The following is a 25,441-nucleotide window of genomic DNA, read 5'->3' as shown; positions in this document are numbered from 1 at the left end:
GGTCGGTGTTGAGTTGGGTCGGTGCTGCGCCGGGCCGGGTCGGTGTTGAGTTGGGTCGGTGTTGAGTCGGGTCGGTGCTGCGCCGGGCCGGGTCGGTGTTGAGTTGGGTCGGTGTTGAGTCGGGTCGGTGCTATGCTGGGTCGGTGTTGAGTCGGGTCGGTGCTGTGTGGGTCGGTGCTGTGCCGGGTCGGGTCGGTGCTGTGCCGGGTCGGGTCGGTGCTGTGCCGGGTCGGTGTTGAGTTGGGTCGGTGCTGTGCCGGGTCGGGTCGGTGCTGTGCCGGGTCGGTGTTGAGTTGGGTCGGTGCTGCGCCGGGTCGGGTCGGTGTTGAGTCGGGTCGGTGCTGCGCCGGGTCGGTAACAGAGAGATAACTGCCATAAAAATCTGGAGCAGCGACGGCTCCTCCGTATTTCTTCAGGTGGCCTATTATCCCCTCCCACAGGATGCCTCCGAATGTTTTACCCCCTACAGATGCAAGGCTCGCTGTATGCTTATGTTCCTTTTTATAAATTCTCCAATCCTCAGGCGCTATTCCCTAAAGATGCGGTCAGGGTGTGCCTGATTTCACACCTCACTTCCTTATCCAACCTATTATAGGAAATCCCGTTGGGTTTGGGAATCAGCCGGTGGTTTCCGCTGTGACCATTGATAGTGAGAAGTTCTGTAGCGTATCTGCCACTCATCCTCACTACAGACACAAGCAGGACATGCTGGGAGACCTCAGCAGGTCAGGCAGCATCTGTGGTGGGGACAAGAGTCGATGTATTGAATCATTCTCAGAAGTGGAAGATATTAAAGGGGAGCAGCATTTAAATAGGGAACAGAATGAGGAGGGAGGTGAAACACATTGAGCATATCAAGAGGAAAAGAGTTAGAATGAACTGGAAAATGTAGGTGGTTCAATAGCAGAAGTGATATTTACACCAAACAAACAGATACATAATTAAAAATAAAAGACAAATAAAGGACATGTTTCTGTCCCTTTCCCGTTTCTATGTTTATGAAATGCTGATCATCAGTAATGTCGCCCTGTTCTGAGGAAGCGGCACTTCCCAAAACATCTGTTTTGTTCTCTCCGATGACGCCCCGCCCGGCCTCCGCGCAGACGTCCCGTTCCCGGCCTCTCCGCTGACGCTCTTCCAGTGCTATTTGCGTTATACAGCTGCAGATTTGACATTGTGTTGTTAAAGATTGGCTATATAATTAATATTGATATAGGAAATGCAACCTTTTGTCGCAGCTTAACTTCATCGGGGCGTTGAAAGCATTTCTGCTGGAAGCCTGTTTTACTGGCGAGACAGGTCCAGGTGGGCAGCCTGCAATCCAGCCACCAGAAAAGCTGGGTTAGCTTTGAAGCTTTAATATGTTTCTCAGCATAAGAAGCAAGCTTCATTTGGAACTTCCCTGTGCATATGGAGAGCGAGTGGTGTCCTTATTATTGTATGCATCAACGATGATAAAATGTAAGAATCATGGATTTGTACGCTGTTCATTTAGCGGTTTTATATCTGAATGCGCAAAGCATCGCATCAAAATAGATGAACTAATAGCAGAGATAGAAATAAATGGGTTTGATCTAATAGCCATTATGGGACACTTTGCTGCAGAATGACCAAGGTTGGGAACTAAATATTCCAAGATACTTGACTTTTAGAAGAGATAGACAGAATGGAAAATACATGGGAGAAAGACAGTAAAGGGAAAGGATCTTAGCTCGTAAAATCAAGATGTAGAATCAGTTTTGGTGTACCTAAAAAACAAGGGACAGAAAACACTGTGGGAGTTGCAACAGCATAGTGTCGGACACAGTAAATACCAGAAAATTAGAGCTGCATGTAATAAAGATATACAGTAATCATGGGAGACATTAATCTTCATATGGACTGGACAAACCACATTTGCAGTAATAGTACGGAGGACGAGTTCATGGAATGCATTCAAGATAGTTGTCTAGATCTGTATGTCGAGGAACCAATTAGGAAACAGACTATTGTAGATCTAGTATTGTGCAATGAGAAGGGATTAATTAATAACCTTGCAGTAAAGGAGTCTCTGGGGAAGATTGATCACAATATGATCAAATTTTACATTGAGTTCGAGAATGATTTAGTTAAGACGGAAATTAAATCTGAACAAAGCAATCTATGTAGGGATGAGGGACGAGTTGGCTAAAGTATATTGTGAAACTAGATTAAATGATATGACAGCAAATAAGCAATGGCAAACATTTAAAGAAACAATTAAAATACATTCCCTTATGGAATAAAAAACCCATGGGTAAATTGGTCGAACCCTGGCAAAGAAGAGAAGTTAAAGATATTATTAGATTAAAGGAAGAGACTTATAATGTTGCCAAAATGAGTAGTAAGTCTGAGGATTGGAACAATTGTAGAATTTAGCAAAGGATGACCAAGAAATTGAGAGAGAGAGAAAAGAGGATGAGAATAAACTAGCAAGAGATATAAAACCAGCTTGTAAAAGCTTGTATGGGTGTGTAGAAAGGAAGAGATTAATGAAAGTAAACATGGTCCCTTACAGGCAGAGACAGGATAAATTATAATGTGGAATAAGGAAATGGCAGAGACATTAAACAAATACTCTGGATTTGTCTTCATGGCAGACACAAAAACATTCCAGAAACTGGAGAACCAAGGGTCAAGAGAGAATGAGCAACTGAAAGAGATTAGTATTAGTAAAGCAATAGTACTCGAGAAAGAAATGGAACTAACAGCCATAAAATCCCCTGGACCTGATGGCCTACATCCTAGGGTTTTAAAAGAGGTAGTTACAGAGATAGTGCAAGCATTGGTTACGATCTTCCAGAATTCCCTAGATTCTAATATAGCCTCTGTGAATTGGAAGGTGTCAAATGTAACCCCGCTGTTCAAGAAAAGAGGGAGAGAGAAAACCGGGAACTATAGAACCATTAGTCTGCCATCAGTAGTAGGGAAAATGCTATAAACTATTATTAGGGACGTGGTAACACAAAACTTAGAAAATCATAATATGATATTGGAGAACCAGTGGATGTGGTGTATTTGGACTTTCAAAAGGCTTTTGACAAGCTCCTACACAAGAGATTGGTGTGCAAAATTAAGGCACATGGTATTGGGGGTAATGTATTGACGTGGATAGAGAACTGGTTGGCAGACAGGAAGCAAAGAGTGGGAATAAACGGGTCCTTTTCAGAATGGCAGGCAGTGACTAGTGGGGTACCGCAAGGTTCAGTGCTGGGACTCCAGCTATTTACAATATACATGAATGAATTAGACGAAGGAATTTAATGTAATATCTCCAAGTTTGCAGATGACACTAAGCTGGGTGGCAGTGTGAGCTGTGAGGAGGATGCTAAGAGGCTGCAGGGCGACTTGGACAGTTTGGTGAGAGGGCAAATGCATGCAGATGCAGTATAATGTGGATAAATGTGAGGTTATCCACTTTGGTGGCAAAAACAGGAAGGCAGATTATTATCTGAATGGTGACTGATTAGTAAAAGGGGAGGTGCAACGAGACCTGGGTGTCATGGTACATCAGTCACTGAAGGTAGGCATGCAGGTACAGCAGGCAGTAAAGAAAGCCAATGACATGCTGGCCTTCATAGCGAGAGGATTTGAGTATAGGAGCAGGGAGGTCTTACTGTAGTTGTACAGGGCCTTGGTGAGACCACACCTTGAGTATTGTATGCAGTTTTGGTCTCCTAATCTGAGGAAGAACATGCTTGCTAATGAGGGATTTCAGCGAAGGTTCACCAGACTAATTCCCGGGATGGCAACTGACATATGAAGAAAGACTGGATCGGCTAGGCATATACTCACTGGAATTTAGAATAATGAATGAGAGAGAATCTCATAGAAACATATAAAATTATGATGGGACTGGACAGGTTAGATGCAGGAAGAATGTTCCCGATGTTGGGGAAGTCCGGAACCAGGGGTCACAGTCTAAGGATAGGGGGTAAGCCATATAGGACCGAGATGAGGAGAAACTTTTTCACCCAGAGAGTGGTGAACCTGTGGAATTCTCTACCACAGAAAGTTGTTGAGTCCAGTTCGTTGGATATATTCAAAAGGGAGTTAAAAAGTGGCCCTTACGGCTAAAGGGATCAGGGGGTATGGAGAGAAAGCAGGAATGGGGTACTGAAGTTGCATGATCAGCCATGATCATATTGAATGGCGGTGCAAGCTCGAAGGGCCGAATGGGTGCTCCTGCACCTATTTTCTATGTTTCTATGATTAAGCAGAGTCAACACGGATTTCATAGAATCACAGAATGGTTACAGCATGGAGAGAGGCCATTCAGCCTGTCGAGCCCGTGCCGGTTCTCTGCAAGGGCACTTAAGCCAGTCCCAGTACCCCACCCTGTTGAACAGGAGGGGAGGAAAAAGAGTGGGAGAGTGATAGTGATAGGGGATTCAATTGTAAGGGGAATAGATAGGCGTTTTTGCGGCCGCAACCGAGACTCCAGGATGGTATGTTGCCTCCCTGGTGCAAGGGTCAAGGATGTCTCTGAGCGGGTGCAGGACATTCTAAAAAAGAAGGGAGAACAGCCAGTTGTCGTGGTGCACATTGGTACCAACGACATAGGTAAAAAAAAAAAAAAGGGATGAGGTCCTACGAAACGAATTTAAGGAGCTAGGAGCTAAATTAAAAAGTAGGACCTCAAAAGTAGTAATCTCGGGATTGCTACCCATGCCACGTGCTAGTCAGAGTAGGAATCGCAGGATAGCACAGATGAATACGTGGCTTGAGCAGTGGTGCAGCAGGGAGGGATTCAAATTCCTGGGGCATTGGAACCGGTTCTGAAGGAGATGGGACCAGTACAAAGCGGATGGTCTGCACCTGGGCAGGACCGGAACCAATGTCCTAGGGGGAGTGTTTGCTAGTGCTGTTGGGGAGGAGTTAAACTAATATGGCAGGGGGATGGGAATCAATGCAGGGAGACAGAGGGAAACAAAAAGGAGACAAAAGCAAAAGACAGAAAGGAGATGAGGAAAAGTGGAGGGCAGAGAAACCCAAGACAAAAAACAAAAAGGGCCACTGTACAACAAAATTCTAAAAGGAAAAAGGGTTTTAAAAAAACAAGCCTGAAGGCTTTGTGTCTTAATGCAAGGAGTATCCGTAATAAGGTGGATGAATTAACTGTGCAAATAGATGTTAACAAATATGATGTGATTGGGATTACAGAGATGTGGCTCCAGGATGATCAGGGCTGGGAACTCAACATCCAGGGGTATTCAACATTCAGGAAGGATAGAATAAAAGGAAAAGGAGGTGGGGTAGCATTGCTGGTTAAAGAGGAGATTAATGCAATAATTAGAATGGACATTAGCTTGGATGATGTGGAATCTATATGGGTAGAACTGCAGAACACCAAAGGGCAAAAAACATTAGTGGGAGTTGTGTACAGACCTCCAAACAGTAGTAGTAATGTTGGGGAGGGCATCAAACAGGAAATTAGGGGTGCATGCAATAAGGGTGCAGCAGTTATAATGGGTGACTTTAATATACACATAGATTGGGCTAATCAAACTGGAAGCAATGCGGTGGAGGAGGATTTCCTGGAGTGCATAAGGGATGGTCTTCTAGACCAATATGACGAGGAACCAACTAGAGGGGAGGCCATCTTAGACTGGGTGTTGTGTAATGAGAGAGGATTAATTAGCAATACCATTGTGCGAGGCCCCTTGGGGAAGAGTTACCATAATATGGTGAAATCCTGCATTAGGATGGAGAATGAAACAGTTAATTCAGAACCATGGTCCAGAACTTAAAGAAGGGTAACTTTGAAGGTATGAGGCGTGAATTAGCTAGGATTGATTGGCGAATGATACTTAAGGGGTTGACTGTGGATGGGCAATGGCAGACATTTAGAGACCGCATGGATGAACTACAATTGTACATTCCTGTCTGTCGTAAAAATAAAAAAGGGAAGGTAGATCAACTGTGGCTATCAAAGGAAATCAGGGATAGTATTAAAGCCAAGGAAGTGGCATACAACTTGGCCAGAAATAGCAATGAACCCGGAGACGGGGAGAAATTTAGAACTCAGCAGAGGAGGACAAAGGGTTTGATTAGGGCAGGGAAAATGGAGTACGAGAAGAAGCTTGCAGGGAACATTAAGACGGATTGCAAAAGTTTCTATAGATATGTAAAGAGAAAAAGGTTAGTAAAGACAAATGTAGGTCCCCTGCAGTCAGAATCAGGGGAAGTCATAATGGGGAACAAAGAAATGGCGGACCAATTGAACAAGTACTTTGGTTCGGTATTCACGAAGGAGGACACTAACAACCTTCCGGATATAAAAGGGGTTAGAGGGTCTAATAAGGAGGAGGAACTGAGGGAAATCCTTATTAGTCGGGAAATTGTGTTGGGGAAATTAATGGGATTGAAGGCCGATAAATCCCCAGGGCCTGATGGACTGCATCCCAGAGTACTTAAGGAGATGGCCTTGGAAACAGCGGATGCATTGACAGTCATTTTCCAACATTCCATTGACTCTGGATCAGTTCCTATGGAGTGGAGGGTAGCCAATGTAACCCCACTTTTTAAAAAAGGAGGGAGAGAAAACAGGGAATTATAGACCGGTAAACCTGACATCGGTAGTGGGTAAGATGATGGAATCAATAATTAAGGATGTCATAGCAGCGCATTTGGAAAGAGGTGACATGATAGGTCCAAGTCAACATGGATTTATGAAAGGGAAATCATGCTTGATAAATCTTCTAGAATTTTTTGAGGATGTTTCCAGTAGAGTGGACAAGGGAGAACCAGTTGATGTGGTATACTTTCAGAAGGCTTTCGACAAAAGATTAATGTGCAAAGTTAAAGCACATGGGATTGGGGGTAGTGTGCTGACATGGATTGAGAACTGGTTGTCAGACAGGAAGCAAAGAGTAGGAGTAAATGGGTACTTTTCAGAATGGCTGGCGGTGACTAGTGGGGTACCGCAAGGTTCTGTGCTGGGGCCCCAGCTGTTTACACTGTACATTAATGATTTAGACGAGGGGATCAAATGTAGTATCTCCAAATTTGCGGATGACATGAAGTTAAGTGGCAGTGTGAGCTGTGAGGAGGATGCTATGAGGCTGCAGAGCGACTTGGATAGGTTAGGTAAGTGGGCAAATGCATGGCAGATGAAGTATAATGTGGATAAATGTGAGGTTATCCACTTTGGTGGTAAAAAGAGAGAGACAGAGTATTATCTGAATGGTGACAGATTAGGAAAAGGGGAGGTGCAACGAGACCTGGGTGTCATGGTACATCAGTCATTGAAGGTTGGCATGCAGGTACAGCAGGCGGTTAAGAAAGCAAATGGCATGTTGGCCTTCATAGCGAGGGGATTTGAGTACAGGGGCAGAGAGGTGTTGCTACAGTTGTACAGGGCATTGGTGAGGCCACACCTGGAGTATTGTGTACAGTTTTGGTCTCCTAACCTGAGGAAGGACATTCTTGCTATTGAGGGAGTGCAGCGAAGGTTCACCAGACTGATTCCCGGGATGGCGGGACTGACCTATCAAGGAAGACTGGATCAACTGGGCTTGTATTCACTGGAGTTCAGAAGAATGAGGGGAGACCTCATAGAAATGTTTAAAATTGTGACGGGTTTAGAAAGGTTAGATGCAGGAAGAATGTTCCCAATGTTGGGGAAGTCCAGAACCAGGGGTCACAGTCTAAGGATAAGGGGTAAGCCATTTAGGACCGAGATGAGGAGGAACTTCTTCACCCAGAGTGCTGAACCTGTGGAATTCTCTACCACAGAAAGTTGTTGAGGCCAATTCACTAAATATATTCAAAAAAGAGTTAGATATAGTCCTTACTACTAGGGGGATCAAGGGGTATGGTGAGAAAGCAGGAATGGGGTACTGAAGTTGCATGTTCAGCCATGAACTCATTGAATGGTGGTGCAGGCTTGAAGGGCCGAATGGCCTACTCCTGCACCTATTTTCTATGTTTCTATATTTTTTTTCTTTAGGGAGCTGGGAGCTAAATTTAAAAGTAGGACCTCAAAAGTAGTAATTTCAGGATTGCTACCAGTGCCACGTGCTCGTCAGAGTAGGAATCGCAGGATAGCTCAGATGAATACGTGGCTTTTGAAGTGATCCAGAAGGGAGGGATTCAAATTCCTGGGACATTGAAACCGGTTCTGGGGGAGGTGGGACCAGTACAAACTGGACAGTCTGCATCTGGGTAGGACCGGAACCAATGTCCTAGGGGGAGTGTTTGTTAGTGCTATTGGGGAGGAGTTAAACTCATATGGCAGGGGAATGGGAACCTATGCAGGGAGACAGAGGGAAGTAGAATGAGAGCAGAAGCAAAAGATAGAAAGAAGAAAAGTAAAAGTGGAGGGCAGAGAAACCCAAAGCAAAAAGGGCCACATTACAGCAACATTCTAAAGGGGCAAAGTGTGTTAAAAAGACAAACCTGAAGGCTCTGTGCCTCAATGCGAGGAGTATTTGGATGAATTAACTGCATAGATAGCAGTTAATGGATATGATGTAATTGGCATCACGGAGACATGGCTCCAGGGTGACCAAGGTTGGGAGACACCCAGGGGTATTCAACATTCAGGAAGGAAAGACAGAAAGGAAAAGGAGGTGGGATGGCGTTGCTGGTTAAAGAGGAAATGAATGCAATAGTAAGGAAGGACATTAGCTTGGATGATGCGGAATCTGTATGGGTGGAGCTACGGAATACCAAAGGGCAGAAAACGCTAGTGGGAGTTGTGTACAGACCACAAGAAATTAGGGATGCGTGCAATAAAGGTACAGCAGTTATCATGGGCGACTTTAATCTACATATTGACTGGGCTAACCAAACTAGTAGCAATGCGGTGGAGGAGGATTTCCTGGAGTGTATTAAGAATGGTTTTCTGGACCAATATATCGAGGAACCAACTAGAGGGCTGGCTATCCTAGACTGGGTGATGTGTAATGAGAAAGGACTAATTAACAATCTTGTTGTGCGAGGCCCCTTGGGGAAGAGTGACCATAATGTGGTAGAATTCTTTATTAAGATGGAGAGTGTGACAGTTAATTCAGAGACTAAGGTCCTGAACTTGGGGAAAGGTAACTTCGATGGTATGAGACGTGAATTGGCTAGAATAGACTGGCGAGTGATACTTAAAAGGTTGACGGTGGATAGGCAGTGGCAAACATTTAAAGATCACATGGATGAACTTCAACAATTGTACATCTCTGTCTGGAGTAAAAATAAAACGGGGAAGGTGGCTAACAAGGGAAATTAAGGATAGTGTTAAATCCAAGGAAGAGACATATAAATTGGCCAGAAAAAGCAACAAACCTGAGGACTGGGAGAATTTTGTAATACAGCAGAGGAGGACAAAGGGTTTAATTAAGAGGGGGGAAATAGAGTATGAGAGGAAACTTGCTGGGAACATAAAAACTGACTGCAAAAGCTTCTATAGATATGTGAAGAGAAAAAGATTAGTGAAAACAAACGTAGGTCCCTTGCAGTCAGATTCAGGTGAGTTTATAATGGGGAACAAAGAAATGGCGGACCAGTTAAACAAATACTTTGGTTCTGTTTTGACGAAGGAAGACACAAATAACCTTCCGGAAATACTAGGGGACCGAGGATCAAGTGAGAAGAAGGAACTGAAGGATATCCTTATTAGGTGGGAAATTGTGTTGGGGAGATTGATGGGATTGAAGGCCGATAAATCTCCAGGGCCTGATAGTCTGCATCCCAGAGTACTTAAGGAGGTGGCCCTAGAAATAGTTAATGCATTGGTGATCATTTTCCAACAGTCTGTCGACTCTGGATCAGTTCCTATGGACTGGAGGGTAGCTAATATAACATCACTGTTTAAAAAAGGAGGGAGAGAGAAAATGGGTAATTATAGACCGGTTAGCCTGACATCAGTAGTGGGAAAAATGTTGGAATCAATTATTAAAGATGAAATAGCAGCGCATTTGGAAAGCAGTGACAGGATCGGTCCAAGTCAGCATGGATTTATGAAAGGGAAATCATGCTTTACAAATCTTCTGGAATTGTTTGAGGATGTAACTAATAGAGTGGACAAGGGAGAACCAGTGGATGAGGTGCATTTGGATTTTCAAAGACTTTTGACAAGGTCCCACACAAGAGATTGGTGTGCAAAATCAAAGCACATGGTATTGTGGGTAATGTACTGACTTGGACAGAGAACTGGTTGGCAGACAGGAAGCAGAGTCAGGATAAATGGGTCCTTTTCAGAATGGCAGGCAGTGACTAGTGGAGCACCGCAGAGCTCAGTGCTGGGACCCCAGCTCTTTATAATATACATTAATGATTTAGTTGAAGGAATTGAGTGTAATATCTCCAAGTTTGCAGACGACACTAAGCTGGATGGTGGTGTGAGCTGTGAGGAGGATGCTAAAAGGCTGCAGCATGACTTGGACAGGTTAGGTGAGTGGGCAAATGCATGGCAGATGCAGTATAATGTGGATAAATGTGAGGTTATCCACTTTGGGGGCAAAACACGAAGGCAGAATATTATCTGAATGGCGGCAGATTAGGAAAGGGGGAGGTGCAGTGAGACCTGGTTCATCAGTCATTGAAAGTTGGCATGCAGGTACAGCAGGCAGTAAAGAAGGCAAATGGTATGTTGGCCTTCATAGCTAGGGGATTTGAGTATAGGAGCAGGGAGGTCTTACTGCAGTTGTACAGGGCCTTGGTGAGGCCTCACCTGGAATATTGTGTTCTGTTTTGGTCTCCTAATTTGAGGAAGGACGTTCTTGCTATTGAGGGAGTGCAGCGAAGGTTCGCCAGACTGATTCCTGGGATGGCGGGACTGACATATGAGGAGAGACTGGATCAACTGGGCCTTTATACACTGGAGTTTAAAAGGATGAGAAGAAATCTCATAGAAACTTACAAGATTCTGACGGGACTGGACAGGTTAGATTCACTGAAAGGGTTGTGAATCTTTGGAATTCTGTACCCCAGAGGGCTGTGGATGATCAGTCAATGAGTATATTCAAGGCCGAGATCGATAGATTTTGGACACTGAGGGAATTAGGGGATATGGGGATCAGACGAGAAGATATTGAGGTAGAAGATCAGCCATAATCTTGTTGAATGAAGGAGTAGGCTAGAAGGGCTGAATAGCTTACTCTTGCTCCGATTTTTTATGTTCTTATGTTTATTTAAACAAGATCATCTGTTGGTTTCGAGCCCGAGTCTCAGTCTGATAGAGTAGAGATTCAGCCCGCTTTCTGAAGCGAAGAGAGTCACGTGATCCATTCCAGTAACCAGTGCATTGAGTAAGGGCTCCCTGGTACGCTCCCTGCTCCTGCTGTCATATAGCCAGATATTGAGCCAATGCAGATATGCTGCGCACTGCGCAAGGTGTGCAGACAAGATTGGCCCACAACACTGAACCACCACAAAAAAAATCCAGTGTAGCAGAGTGCACAAAAACAGAGAGGGTGGTTAACACTGAGGGGGACAATTAGTAAGTCCAGGGCAGAGGACTGGCTAGCAGATAGGCAGAGAGATGTCAGATGAAATCTGAGGTCAGACGTTATTTTCTTTCAGCTTCCTTGGAGGTTCTGAGGCTTGCTGTGGGGCCCTTCCACAGCTAATGGCATCACTCGATCCTCTCCCTGCCACAGCCAGTGGTATCACTGGATCCTCTCCCTGCCACAACCAATGGCATCACTCGATCCTCTTCCTCCAGTGAGCCGAGAATTACTGACTATTCACCAGGTTGGGACAGCACGGCCCAGCTCCCTGTGTGTCTGAGGTTCGCCCCGACCCGAACCCCGGGGTCCGCCCAAAACCCTGGACCACCATCCAAGCCCCAGGGTCTGCACCCCCCCTCCCCCGCCCCCAAGCTCCGGGGTCAGTCGTACCCCCCCCCCCATACCCTGGGGTCAGCTCACCCCCCCCCAAGCCCCGGGGCCAGTCCCCAACACCCCCCAACCCCCCGAACCCCCAGGCAATGGGAAAGCGAGCAAGGTTTTCACTTACCCCTGCACAGCATCCCAGACCTTGAGCCCATCGTCCCTGAAGTAGTAATAAGGCAGCCCCTCGGTGCTGTCCACTCCCCGCATCTTGATGCCTTCGGGAAAGCAGAGCGATTTGTAGCTGAGCTCGGCCATGGCACGCTGGACCAGCCGGACATGGCCCCCTCCCCCCGTGCCGTTTGCCTGCACACAATGAGATGGGCATCAGATGCATGTTCCTCTATACGGGCCAATGGAAGGCAGCTTTTGTACTTTTGCTTACCTTGTCAAAGAGGCCACATTCACAGATGAGCTGCTCCCTGGCTTTGGTGTTGATTGCAATTGTAAATCGGACATGAGGCACCAACAGCTGCAGAGATACATGGGGGAAAGGAGGAGGCTTTCAACTGGGGTACAAGCAGCTGATTACATTTTACAATCTCGTTGGAAACAAAACTTTTAAAATATCCTCAACTTAATCCCATTGCCCCACTGTTTCCCCATAGCCCTGTATCTATCCAATACTAATCCTACTGCCCTGCACTCTCCCCATATCCCCTTCACACTGCCCCAAACACACCCAGGGCAGGTACAGCATGGGATTAGATACAGAGTAAAGCTCCCTCTACACTGTCCCATCAAACACTCCCAGGACAGGTACAGCACGGGGTTAGATAGAGAGTCAAGCTCCCTCTACACTGTCCCATCAAACACTCCCAGGGCAGGTACAACATGGGATTAGATACAGAGTAAAGCTCCCTCTACACTGTCCCATCAAACAATCCCAAGGCAGGTACAGCACAGGGTTAGATACAGAGTAAAGGTCCCTCTACATTGTACCATCAAACACTCCCAGGGCAGGTACAGCACAGGGTTAGATGCAGAGTAAAGCTCCCTCTACACTGTTCCATCAAACACTCCCAGGGCAGGTACAGCACGGGGTTAGATACAGAGTAAAGCTCCCTCTACACTGTCTCATCAAACACTCCCAGGGCAGGTACAGCACAGGGTTAGATACAGAGTAAAGCTCCCTCTACACTGTCCCATCGACCACTCTCCACTGCCCGCTTAGAAGAGCACCCCTATTGTACCAGGGTTACATTTTTCCATTTCCCAAAACAGCCGCTCCACGGTGTGTGAATGAGATTGGCAATTTAACAGACATTTTGCTGAATCAGGTGCAGTTTTGCTCTGAGAGCCCAAGAAAGGGATGGAGGTGACTTTTACTCCCTCAGTCGGGCTGGTTGGGAACCCCAGTGCCAGAAGGGCAATGTTAGACCCCGCAGAAAGGACACATTTCCGTCACTTTGCACTGGATTGCAGCCCAGAACCCAGAGGTGAGGCTTCAGTTGGTTCATGTTGAGCCGGTGCAGAGTGAGGGAGGAGCTTGTCAATGACATCCTGTGACGATGGCTCAGGGGAGCTGAAGGACACCTACCTTAAACAGAGGGTGCACAGCTGCGAACTGTCGATACAGAGCTATACCAAACACCTCGGCGAGAAGGTGAGTCCTCAGGAGGTGGGTGACAGTCTGATGGATTTGGAAGTCCGATGACCTCACCCATATTTTTGCCAGCAACCAATCATTTGAATTGTCAGTGGGGACGAATATGGGATTTTCTGGCCCAGGGCTCTGTTTCAGCTGAGGAAAAAAGTTCTTGCATTATTAGTGGTCCGAGACTTAGGGGGCCAAAATAGCCCCCCTCCTTAAGGTCCATTACTGCCTCTAAGAGCTTTCCGACCAGGGGCAGGCGAATGGGGCGACCCATCGGGAATTGCCCTGTTTTCCCGCCCCGTCGGGCTTGCGCTAAACACTTAGCGCCCGCTGGCGAACCCTTTCCACCCCACGAGGGAAATTGCCCCAGGGGAGTGCAGCGGTCACCGTTCGGTGCCCCCGACAGCTTTCCCCGGCGGGACGCTGCCCGTAGTTGGGCGACACATCCGCCTTTAGAGAGGAGGACGCTCCGCCGCGGCCGCCATTGTATTTTAATTTTCAGCCTGACAATAGCGGCCACGGATTCGGCTGGGCTGGCAACCTCTTGGTCATCCCCTCTTGGGTACCGGACCGCTGACCCGGCCGAAGCCCTCCCTGGTGGCCCAGTGGGCGCCAATAAAGTGGCTGCAGAGCTTGCAGCGGCACGCCCCTTTAACTGAAGCATAACATCCGCATCGCGCTGATGACACTGCCCGCCTTCCGCCCCACTCCCGAGCCGCAGGCGCCTGAAACACCGCCCCGATGAAATTGCAGACGAATCCCACTATTCTCCGCTACAAGGATTCGGGTGGAGAATAATCCGGTAATTCAAATTAACCGCCCCGTTCAGGGCGGAGGTCAACTTCGCTCCCTCAATCTATAACTTTCACTGGGATTTAATCAGAATCCGAATATTATAAAAAGTAAATCACAAATAAACCTCGTGGAACGGAAGGCAGAACTTGCAGAAACTGTGGCAACCATGACAGGTGAAAGTAAAGGCGAGTTGCTGCATTGAAGGTTGGGATGTAAAGAGTAGTGGCCTCGGGCAGGAATGGACTGGCTATCTCAACATGGGACTTGAGAAATGTTGTTAAATGGAGGGCCTTGGATTCCAGGGATGGTGGGATCAGTCATGGGCAAGGGAAAGCTCTTCCGATGGGGTATGCTTTACCTGAATCATCATTGCATTCACTGTAATTAGGACAGTGGGGGAGGTATGAATAGAACAACATGGAAGGACCCGCTCTCCGCACACTGACCGTTTTCTTCACCCCAACCCCGCCCTCCGCGCCCCGATCCCGCGTCCCGCCCTCCGCACCGCGCCCCGACCCCGCTCTCCGCACACTGACCGGTAGCTGCACACTGACTAGTCCACAGTTTACTTGACTTTCAGATGAGGCCCCATCTGCCCTCTCAGGTTGATGTAAAAGATCCCATGGCACTATTCAAAGAAGAGCAGGGGAGTTCTCCCCAGTGTCTTGACCAACATCATTAAAACAGATTATTTGGTCATTATGTTGTTGCTGTTTGTGGGATTTTGCTGAGCGCAAATTGACTGTCACATTTTTCTACATTACAAAAGTGATTACACTTCAAAAAGTACATTATTGACAATAAGGATTCTGGGGAGGTCTCAACAGATTGGAAAACTGCAAATGTAACGCCCCTATTTAAAAAAGGAGGCAGACAAAAAGCAGGAAACTATAGACCAGTTAGCCTAACATCTGTGGTTGGAAAGATGTTGGAGTCCATTATTAAAGAAGCAGTAGCAGGACATTTGGAAAAGCAAAATTCGGTCAGGCAGAGTCAGCATGGATTTATGAAGGGGAAGTCATGTTTGACAAATTTGCTGGAGTTCTTTGAGGAAATAACGAACAGGGTGAATAAAGGGCAACCAATGGATGTGGTGTATTTGGACTTCCAGAAGATATTTGACAAGATGCCACATAAAGGTTACTGCACAAGATAAAAGTTCACAGGGTTGGGGGTAATATATTAGCATGGATAGAGGATTGGCTAACGAACAGGGAACAGAGAGTCAGGATAAATGGTTCATTCTCTGGTTGGCAACCAGTAACTAGTGGGGTGCCGCAGGGATCAGTGCTGGGACCCCAACTATTTACAATCTATATTAACGACTTGGAAGAAGGGACTGAGTTAACATAACCAAGTTTGCTGATGATACAAAGCTGGGAGGAAAAGCAATGTGTGAGGACACAAAAAATCTGCAAAAGGACAAAGACAGGCTAAGTGAGTGGGGAAAAATTTGGCAGATGGAGTATAATGTTGGAAAGTGTAAGGTCATGCTTTGGCAAAAAAAAAATCAAAGAGCAAGTTATTATTTAAATGGAGAAAGATTGCAAAGTGCCACAGTACAGCGGGACCTGGGGGTACTTGTGCATGAAACATAAAAGGATAGTATGCAGGTACAGCAAGTTATCAGGAAGGCCAATGGTATCTTGGCCTTTATTGCAAAGGGGATGGAATATAAAAGCAGGGAAGTCTTGCTACAGCTATATAAAGTATTGGTGAGGCCTCACCTGGAATACTGCGTGCAGTTTTGGTTTCCATATTTACGAAAGGATATACTTGCTTTGGAGGCAGTTCAGAGAAGATTCACTAGGTTGATTCCGGGGATGAGGGGGTTGACTTATGAGGAAAGGTTAAGTAGGTTGGGCCTCTACTCATTGGAATTCAGAAGAATGAGAGGTGATCTTATCAAAACATATAAGATTATGAGGGGGCTGACAAGGTGAATGCAGAGAGGATGTTTCCACTGATGGGGGAGACTAGAACTAGAGGGCACGATCTAAAACTGAGATGAGGAGAAATTTCTTCTCTGAGGGTTGTAAATCTATGGAATTCTCTGCCCCAGAGAGCTGTGGAGGCTGGGTCATTGAATATATTTAAGGTGGAGATATAGACAGATTTTTGAGCGATAAGGGAGTAAAGGGTAATGGGGAGCGGGCAGGGAAGTGGAGCTGAGTCCATGATCAGATCAGCCATGATCTTATTGAATGGCAGAGCAGGCTCGGGGGGCTGTATGGCCTACTCCTGCTCCTATTTCTTATAACGCCCTTTGAGCCATCCTGAGGTTGTGAATAGTGCTATATAAATGCAAGCCTATCTTTCTGTCTCCCTCTCTCTCGCTCTGTTGTAATCTTAATGTTTATCTAATCTATTGAAACAACTCTAAACTATCTCATCTTTTTTCTCCTAAGCTGTAATTAAACCATTCTACACAGTATGGTAAACCTTATTCAATCACAGGTAAGGCCGCAGTTCTGGGCACAACACTTTTAGGAAAGATGTAGAGGAGATTGACCAGAATGGTTCCAGGAATGTGGGATTTCAGTTATGTGGAGAGACTGGAGAAGCTGGGGTTGTTCTCTCCTTCGAGCAGAGAAAGTTAAGAGGAGATTTAATAAAGGTGTTCAAAATTATGAGGGGTTTTGATGAGTAGATAGTTTCCAGTCTCCAATGACCAGAGGACACAGATTTAAAATAATTGGCAAAAGAACCAACAGAGGGGAGATAATTGTTTTACACAGCAAGTTGTTATGATGTGGAAGCAGATTCAATAGTAACTTGAAAAGGAGAAATGTGCAGGGCTATGGGGAAAGAGCAGGGGTGTGGGACTCATTGGATTGCTTTTTCAAAGAGCACGATGAGCCGAATGGCCTCCTTCTGTGCTATACAATTCTCTAATTCTATAACAGCACTCCTACAGTGCTGAAGGTCACTATGGTCACTGACTCCAGTTCCCTCTTTCACAGGAGCCTGAACTTTAAACGTGTTGACCCCTCCGTCTACCCTTACTCCTGCAATCAACAGACTCCTAAAACTTGCTGCTAATTAATGACTGCCTGACTCTGTGACTCCTGTCCGACTTGGTGTTGTCATGCTCTCAGGGTGAGCTTTGTCCATTAAAGAGCCTACCTACCTGGATTGCAATGGGAACCAGCTTGTTTTTTGAGTTATTGTACAGCAAGCACAGAGGGGCCGCCAGGTACTGGGTTGTGCAGGGGTCGGTGCAGTTGGCAGGAACTCCCTCCATCATCTCATAGTCCGCCAGGTAAATGTTGCCTTTCTGTCCAAAAAAATAAATAGACGCAATAGAATTAGAATTGTTTCTTTGCAAATTTCCTCCCTCCTGACCCATATTGGGAGTGGGGGGCGGTGGGGGTCAAGGTTCGGGGGCACTGACCCGTGCTGGGGTCGAGATTCGGGGGCACTGACCCGTGCTGAGGTCAAGGTTCGGGGGCACTGACCCATGCTGAGGTCAAGGTTCAGGGGCACTGACCCATGCTGGGGTCGAGATTCGGGGGCACCGACCCGTGCTGGGGTGGGTTTGGGGGCACTGACCCATGCTGGGGTCGAGGTTCGGGGGCACTGACCCATGCTGGGGTCGAGATTCGGGGGCACTGACCCATGCTGGGGTCGAGATTCGGGGGCACTGACCCGTGCTGAGGTCGAGGTTCGGGGGCACTGACCCGTGCTGGGGTCGAGGTTCAGGAGCACTGACCCATGCTGGGGTTGAGGTTCGGGGACACTGACCCGTGCTGGGGTCAGTTCGGGGGCACTGACCCGTGCTGGGGTGGGTATGGGTGTACTGACCCGTGCTGGAGTGGGTTCGGGTACACTGACCCATGATGGGGTGGGTTTGGGGGCACTGACCCGTGCTGGGGTCGAGGTTCGGGGACACTGACCCATGCTGGGGTTGAGGTTCGGGGACACTGACCCGTGCTGGGGTCAGTTCGGGGGCACTGACCCGTGCTGGGGTTGAGGTTCGGGGACACTGACCCATGCTGGGGTTGAGGTTCGGGGACACTGACCCGTGCTGGGGTCGAGGTTCGGGGACACTGACCCATGCTGGGGTTGAGGTTCGGGGACACTGACCCGTGCTGGGGTCGAGGTTCGGGGACATTGACCCATGCTGGGGTCAGTTCGGGGGCACTGACCCGTGCTGGAGTTGAGGTTCGGGGACACTGACCCATGCTGGGGTTGAGGTTCGGGGACACTGACCCGTGCTGGGGTCGAGGTTCGGGGACACTGACCCATGCTGGGGTTGAGGTTCGGGGACACTGACCCGTGCTGGGGTCGAGGTTCTGGGACATTGACCCGTGCTGGGGTCAGTTCGGGGGCACTGACCCGTGCTGGGGTGAGTATGAGGGCACTAACCCGTGCTGGGGTGGGTTCGGGGACACTGACCCGTGCTGGGGTGGGTTCGGGGGCACTGACCCGTGCTGGGGTGGGTATGGGGCACTGACCCGTGCTGGGGTCGAGGTTCGGGGGCACTGACCCGTGCTGGAGTGTGTTCGGTGGGCACTGACCCGTGCTGGAGTGGGTTCAGGGGCACTGACCTGTGCTGGGGTCGAGGTTCGGGGGCACTGACCCATGCTGGGGTGGGTATGGGGGCACTGACCCGTGCTGGAGTGGGTTCAGGGGCACTGACCCGTGCTGGGGTCGAGGTTCGGGGGCACTGACCTATGCTGGGGTGGGTATGGGGGCACTGACCCGTGCTGGAGTGGGTTCGGGGGCACTGACCCGTTCTGGGGTCGAGGTTCAGGGGCACTGACCCGTGCTGGGTTGGGTTTTGGGGCACTGACCCGTGCTGGGGTGGGTATGGGGGCACTAACTCGTGCTGGGGTCGAGGTTCGGGGGCACTGACCCGTGCTGGGGTCGAGGTTCGGGGGCACTGACCCGTGCTGGGGTCGAGGTTCGGGGGCACTGACCCGTGCTGGGGTCGAGGTTCGGGGGCACTGACCTGTGCTGGGTTGGGTTTTGGGGCACTGACCCGTGCTGGGGTGGGTTTTGGGGCACTGACCCGTGCTGTGGTGGGTTCGGGGGCACTGACCCGTGCTGGGGTGGGTTCGGGGGCACCGACCCGTGCTGGGGTGGGTTTGGGGGCACTGACCCATGCTGGGGTCGAGGTTCGGGGGCACTGACCCGTGCTGGGGTCGAGATTCGGGGGCACTGACCCGTGCTGGGGTCGAGATTCGGGGGCACTGACCCGTGCTGGGGTGGGTTCGGGGACACTGACCCGTGCTGGGGTTGAGGTTCGGGGACACTGACCCGTGCTGGGGTGGGTTCGGGGGCACTGACCCGTGCTGGGGTGGGTTCGGGGGCACTGACCCGTGCTGGGGTGGGTATGGGATCACTGACCCGTGCTGGGGTCGAGGTTCGGGGGCACTGACCCGTGCTGGGGTTGAGGTTCGGGGGCACTGACCCGTGCTGGGGTCGACGTTCTGGGGCACTAACCCGTGCTGGGCTGGGTTTGGGCGAATTGACCCGTGCTGGAGTGGACTTTGGGGAGATGCTGACCCGTGCTGGGCTGAGTTTGGGGACACTGACGTGTGCTGGGCTGGGTTTTGGGGCACTGACCCGTGCTGGGGTCGAAGTTCGGGGGCACTGACCCATGCTGGGGTGGGTTTAGGGGCACTGACCCATGCTGGTGTGGGTTGTCTTGTGCAGGAATTTCGCCCATATGGTCATCTTCAGAATGACTGTGGTCCTCAATAAAGCATGTTCCTTACAAACTGATGTGACGGCAGATTTTATCGTACTCACTGACTCGAGCTGCTGATTGACGATTTTAATCTCTTTACTCCATTTCCCCAGGCCCCACCCACCGCTGGATTCACATTCTTCACTCACTGGTAATGACGACATCATTGGCGTCAATGCAGTGCCACAGTCTGTGTTACCTGTGCATCAGTTACCCTCTGTACCTGTGTTAGTTATATTCCGCAGTGCCCGATGGTTAGGGCGTTACCTCCATCTCTTCTTCCAGCGTGAGTTGCCGTTCCAGGCAGATTTCTATCATTTCATGTGTGACCGGAAACTTCTCTGGCAATTTGGTGCATTTCTTGAAGATGACGGGATTGCATCCATTGAGGAACTGGTAGCCGAATATGAAATCCTCCTTCCAGTGACCCATCACGTACTCTGATAGAGGCACAGCAGTAATGCACGATGTGACCGCTACTAGTTTGTTCATTCATTTATTCATCACTCTCCTCCTCACCCCGACTTTCTCCCCTTCTCCCCCGATTGCCTTGTGGAGGAGGCCACCCCCCCCCTCATTGGGCCTGGCCTGTTCCGCCATTCAATGAAATCATGGCTGGACTCCATTTACCCGGCTTTGCTACGTATCTCTGAATATCCTTACCCCACAACAATCTATCAAATAGCTCCAATTGACCTCCAGTATCTAGACCCTTTTGGGGCAAGAAAGGCTGTAGATACTGGGGGTCAATTGCAGCTATTTGATAGATTTCCACTACCCTTTATGTCACTCTTGAATGTCGCTTCTAATATTAAATTCATGCCCCCTGTTTCTGGAGTCCCCCACCAGAGGAAACAGTTTCTCTCTATCTACTCGATTGAATCCTTTTTAACATTTTACACACCTTAATTAGATCACTCCTCAATCCACTATACTCGAGGGAATACAAGCCTAGTCTACACAACCTGTCGAGATAATTCAACCCTTTCAGCCCCAGTACCATTCTGGTAAATCTGCGCTGTAACCCCTCCAAGGCCAATATATTTTTCCAGGGCTGCGGTGCACAAGACTGATATTAGCACACTCCCGGGGACACCCCACAAACAACACACTCCCGGGGACCCTCATGAATATTAACACACTCCCTGAGACCCCACAAATATTAACAAGCTCCCGGGAACCCCACAAGTATTAACTCATTCCTAGTGACCCATTTCCCCCACAAATATTAACACATTCCCAGTGACCCCCCCCCGCCCCCCTCCCCCACAAATATTAACACATTCCCAATGACCCCCCCCCCCCACAAATATTAACACATTCCCAGGGACCACTCCAAAAATATTAACACATTCCCAGTGACCCCCCCCCCCACAAATATTAAGACACTCCCACAAATATTTGTTAAAGTGCTAATATTGGAGGGGGTCCATGGAGTGTGTTAATGTTGGTGGGGGTCCCAGGAGCATGTTTGTCACTGTGACCTGCCCTATGTGATTGGATGCAGAGGGAAATTATACCTGGGGCAATCTGTCCCTTGGACGTTAATATGGACCTGGTGAATGAGGCATTTATAAAAATACAGACACAGTGACCTACCTGAAATCGTGTTGCTAATTCTGACAAAGATCTTCTCAAAGTCTGCAAAATCATTCCACGAAGACTGAAACATGTGGATGAACTGATTCAAGTACAGATTCTCCATCCTGCACAAAGAAATCGTCCTTCCATTAGAAGGCTTTAAAATATAAAATTCTCCGTTTATCTGAGGTGTGTGAAATGAGCTGGCCCGGAGAGCAGGAGGGGGGGGAATTATGGTTCGGAGGTTCGGAGTTTGCTTTGGTGACAGGACGCCTTGTGCCGCTGGTCCGTTATCAGAAACCGGTGGGACACCGCGCTCAATGGATGCAAATTGCGAGAGGGTATCTGATTTCCCAGGATGTGGTGGAGAAGGGAAGGTGACTGACTGCCGAGGCGGTCTCAGAGAATTACCGCTGACATATGTTACATAGAATCATAGAAATTTACAGCACGGAAACATAGAAAATAGGAGCAGGAGTAGGCCATTTGGCCCTTCGAGTCTGCACCGCTATTCAATATGATCCTCTATCTCAACACCATATTCCCGCCTTTTCCCCATACCCCTTGATGCCTTTTGTTTCTAGAAATCTATATATCTCTCTCTTAAATATATTCAGTGACTTGGCCTCCACAGCCTCCAGGTTCACCACCCTCTGAGTGAAAACATTTCTCCTCATCTCGGTTCTAAGTTTCCCACCCCGTATCCTGAGACTGTGACCCCTTGTTCTAGACTTCCCAGCCAGGGGAAACATCCTCCCCGCATCCAGTCTATCCAAGCCAGTCAGAATTTTATACATTTCAATGAGATCCCCTCTCATTCTTCTAAACGCAAGTGAATACAGGTCCAGTCGACCCAATCTCTCCTCATACAACAGTCCTGCCATCCCAGGAATCAGTCTGGTGAACCTTCGCTGCACTCCCTCTATGGCAAATAGAGGGAGGAAGCCATTTCGGCCCATCGTGTCCAAGCTATCCCGCGTAATCCCAGTGATCTTCAGTGAATAACAGAGTACTTCAATAAGACCAAGGGACAGATTACCCCAGGTATAACTTCTCCCTGCACCCAACCACATAGGGCAGGTCACAGTGCCGACTACACTCCCGGAGATCCCCACCAATATGAACACGCTCCTGGGACCCACACAAACAAAACACCTTTCACAGATTGTACGATAACCCTGTAACACAAGGGCCTATAGATTTGGCTGTGCAGCACCTGTTTTCTGGGCATGAGGCAGCTTACTAAGCCCCAATATGACGGGAAGGCAGTATGCACCCATTTCTTGCTGGAATTGCGCAGCCCGCCATATTGGGAAAGAAAAAAATAAAAGAGGCGTCCAGGCCCCAGGCCTGAAACAGGCGTTAGGCCTTTTGCATATGCAAAGAGCATGCAGAAATCAAGCGCAGGCAGTGGAAGGAGCGTGCGGCAAACCAGTCCCAACCTCCCTTACCCTCAACGACTGTCTGTCCCACCTGTGACAGGGACTGTGATTCTCGTATTGGACTGTTCAGCCACCTAAGGACTCATTTTAAGAGTGGAAGCAAGTCTTCCTCGATGCCGAGGGACTGCCTATGATAATGCAAATAAGAGGCCCAAGGCTGCCGCTGTAAGATTGGTTTGCCCTGAAGCAGCCGCACTCAGTAAGACCGGACCCTGGCTTCACCTGCGACCTACAAGGCATGTCTCACAACCTTCAGGTTGGACGTCTAACCTGACCCTGACCGTTCACAAACACCAACTTGTCCAACCCTCCAGCTCACCCATCACCCAGCCCTTGTCGACTACTCAACCTCATCTCCCAACCCTGTGACTGTGAAATCTTCATCTTGCCTGGCCTCACCCACCCGACCTCTGCAACATCTTTATGCCCTACACCCCGGCTTGCATCCTCTGTTCTTCCCTTGCTGCCCCACTGTGGCCCCGGCACCCCACGATATCCATCTTTCCCCAGCTTCAACAACAACTTGTATTTATATAGCGCCTTTAACGTAGTGAAACGTCCCAAGTCACTTCACAGGAATATTGTGCAATAAGAATTTGACACCGAGCCGCATAAGTAGAAATTAGGGCAGGTGGTCAAAAGCCTGGTAAAAGAGGGAGGTTTTAAGGAGAGTCTTGAAGGAGGAAAGAGAGGTAGAGAGACGGAAAGGTTTAGGGAGGGAGTTCCAGAGCTTGGGGCCCAGGCAACAGAAGGCACGGCCACCAATGGTTGAGCGATTATAATCAGCGATGCTCAGGAGGGCAGAATTAGAGGAGTGCAGACATCTCGGGGGGTTGTGGGGCTGGAGGAGATTACAGAGATAGGGAGGGGCGAGGCCATGGAAGGATTTGAAAATAAGTATGAAAATTTTGAAATCAAAATGCTGCTTAACCGGAAGCCGATGTAGGTCAGTGAGCACAGATGGTGATAGGTGAGCAGGATTTGGTGCAAGTTAGAACACGGGCAGCCGAGTTTTGGATCACCTCTAGTTTACGTAGGATAGAATGTGGGAGGCCAGCCAGGAGTGCGCTGGAATAGTCAAGTCTAGAGGTAACAAAGACATGGATGAGGGTTTCAGTCCACTCTCCGAATTCCAGCTCAGTCAGTAGAGAAACGTGACTTTTCCATGAATGCTATGTGTTGTTCGGAATATTATGGTATGTGTACATAGGTAGTCACTGGTGGCTGTGGGGTTGTCAAGACAAAGGGGGCATTGACACCGGTGCTATCACTGCAACCTGTTTGAGGATGCGTTCCCACTGTTAGCCTCGGACTGCGGAAGTTGTTCATGACTGTGCTGGGTTCTGCTTTCATACAAGCGAGCAGGCTCGCAGAACTGTCTCCCCACATTTACAGAACTGAAACTAGCTCCCTTATCCCGATAGCAGGCTCACAGACCCATGTTTCTGTGTAAGAGATGTGCAGTCGGCTGCACTCCGACAGTGTCGCAGCCTTTAATGTTCCATCGATTGCATCCCTGCAGCTCACGAGTGCTTTAGAAATGGTTAGATCAGCAATGAAATCCAGCATTCAAATAGTGTCTCACTCTCTTGTTGACCCAGCCAGCTTTAAAAAAAAATTCATTCATGGGATGTGGGCGTTGCCTGCAACGCTAGCGTTTATTGCCCGTCCCTAACTGCCCTTAACTGAATGCCTCGCTGGGCCATTTCTGTTGTATATGCAGACTGTGGATGTAGTCGCTGTGTAGTCACTGTGTGGTTGCATAAGATGGAGACTGGTTTACCTGATGTACATTCAATAAGGTTTACACTGTGTATATACATGCTGGCACCACTAGAGGGTACAACTGGTGGAGACTGGGGTTTCCTGCCCTGGTGGCAGGGCCCTGTATAAAATGCTGCCCACTATGCTTGTACCGCACTCTGGAGTTTGGAATAAAGGACCAAGGTCACTACAGTTTGAGTACAACACATTGCCTCGTGGAGTCATTCACAAGTACATTATAGACGTAACAATTTCAGAGGGCTGTTAAGAGTCAACCACATTGCTTTTGGTCTGGAGTCACATTGGCCAGACCGGGTAAGGACAGCAGATTTCCTTCCCTAAAGGACATTAGTGAACCAGTTGGGTTTTTACAACAATCCAGTAGTTACTTGACCACTATTACTAATGCAAGCTTTTTTATTCCAGATTTATTTATGAACTGATTTAAATTCCCCAGCTGCCATGGTGGGTAAGCCACTTAGGATTGAGATGAGGAGAAACTTCTTCACTCAGAGAGTTGTTAACCTGTGGAATTCCCTGCCGCAGAGAGTTGTTGATGCCAGTTCATTGGATATATTCAAGAGGGAGATAGATATGGCCCTTACGGCTAAGGGGATCAAGGGGTATGGAGAGAAAGCAGGAAAGGGGTATGGAGAGAATGATTAGCCATGATCTTATTGAATGGTTGTGCAGGCTCGAAGGGCCGAATGGCCTACTCCTACAC

At 48.4% G+C, this 25,441-nt stretch overlaps 1 protein-coding gene across 2 annotated transcripts in view; it reads right to left on the bottom strand.

Moving 5' to 3' along the window:
- Positions 1-25,441, bottom strand: part of LOC139234947 (polyunsaturated fatty acid 5-lipoxygenase-like) — a 192,233-nt gene that overhangs the window by 109,924 nt on the left and 56,868 nt on the right. For both annotated transcript variants that reach the window (XM_070865923.1, XM_070865921.1), the window contains 6 exons: positions 21,530-21,636; positions 20,198-20,370; positions 17,366-17,512; positions 13,384-13,587; positions 12,229-12,315; positions 11,971-12,149 (listed from right to left, as the gene is read on the bottom strand). In XM_070865923.1, the coding sequence (XP_070722024.1) occupies positions 11,971-12,149; positions 12,229-12,315; positions 13,384-13,587; positions 17,366-17,512; positions 20,198-20,370; positions 21,530-21,636 (897 nt within the window). The remainder of the gene's footprint in view (positions 1-11,970; positions 12,150-12,228; positions 12,316-13,383; positions 13,588-17,365; positions 17,513-20,197; positions 20,371-21,529; positions 21,637-25,441) is intronic.

Source organism: Pristiophorus japonicus, chromosome 22 (genome assembly GCF_044704955.1).
Source record: "Pristiophorus japonicus isolate sPriJap1 chromosome 22, sPriJap1.hap1, whole genome shotgun sequence".
Taxonomy (NCBI): Eukaryota; Metazoa; Chordata; class Chondrichthyes; family Pristiophoridae; genus Pristiophorus; species Pristiophorus japonicus.
Note: the sequence above shows the minus strand (reverse complement) of the source record. Positions and strands in the feature narration are given on the sequence as shown.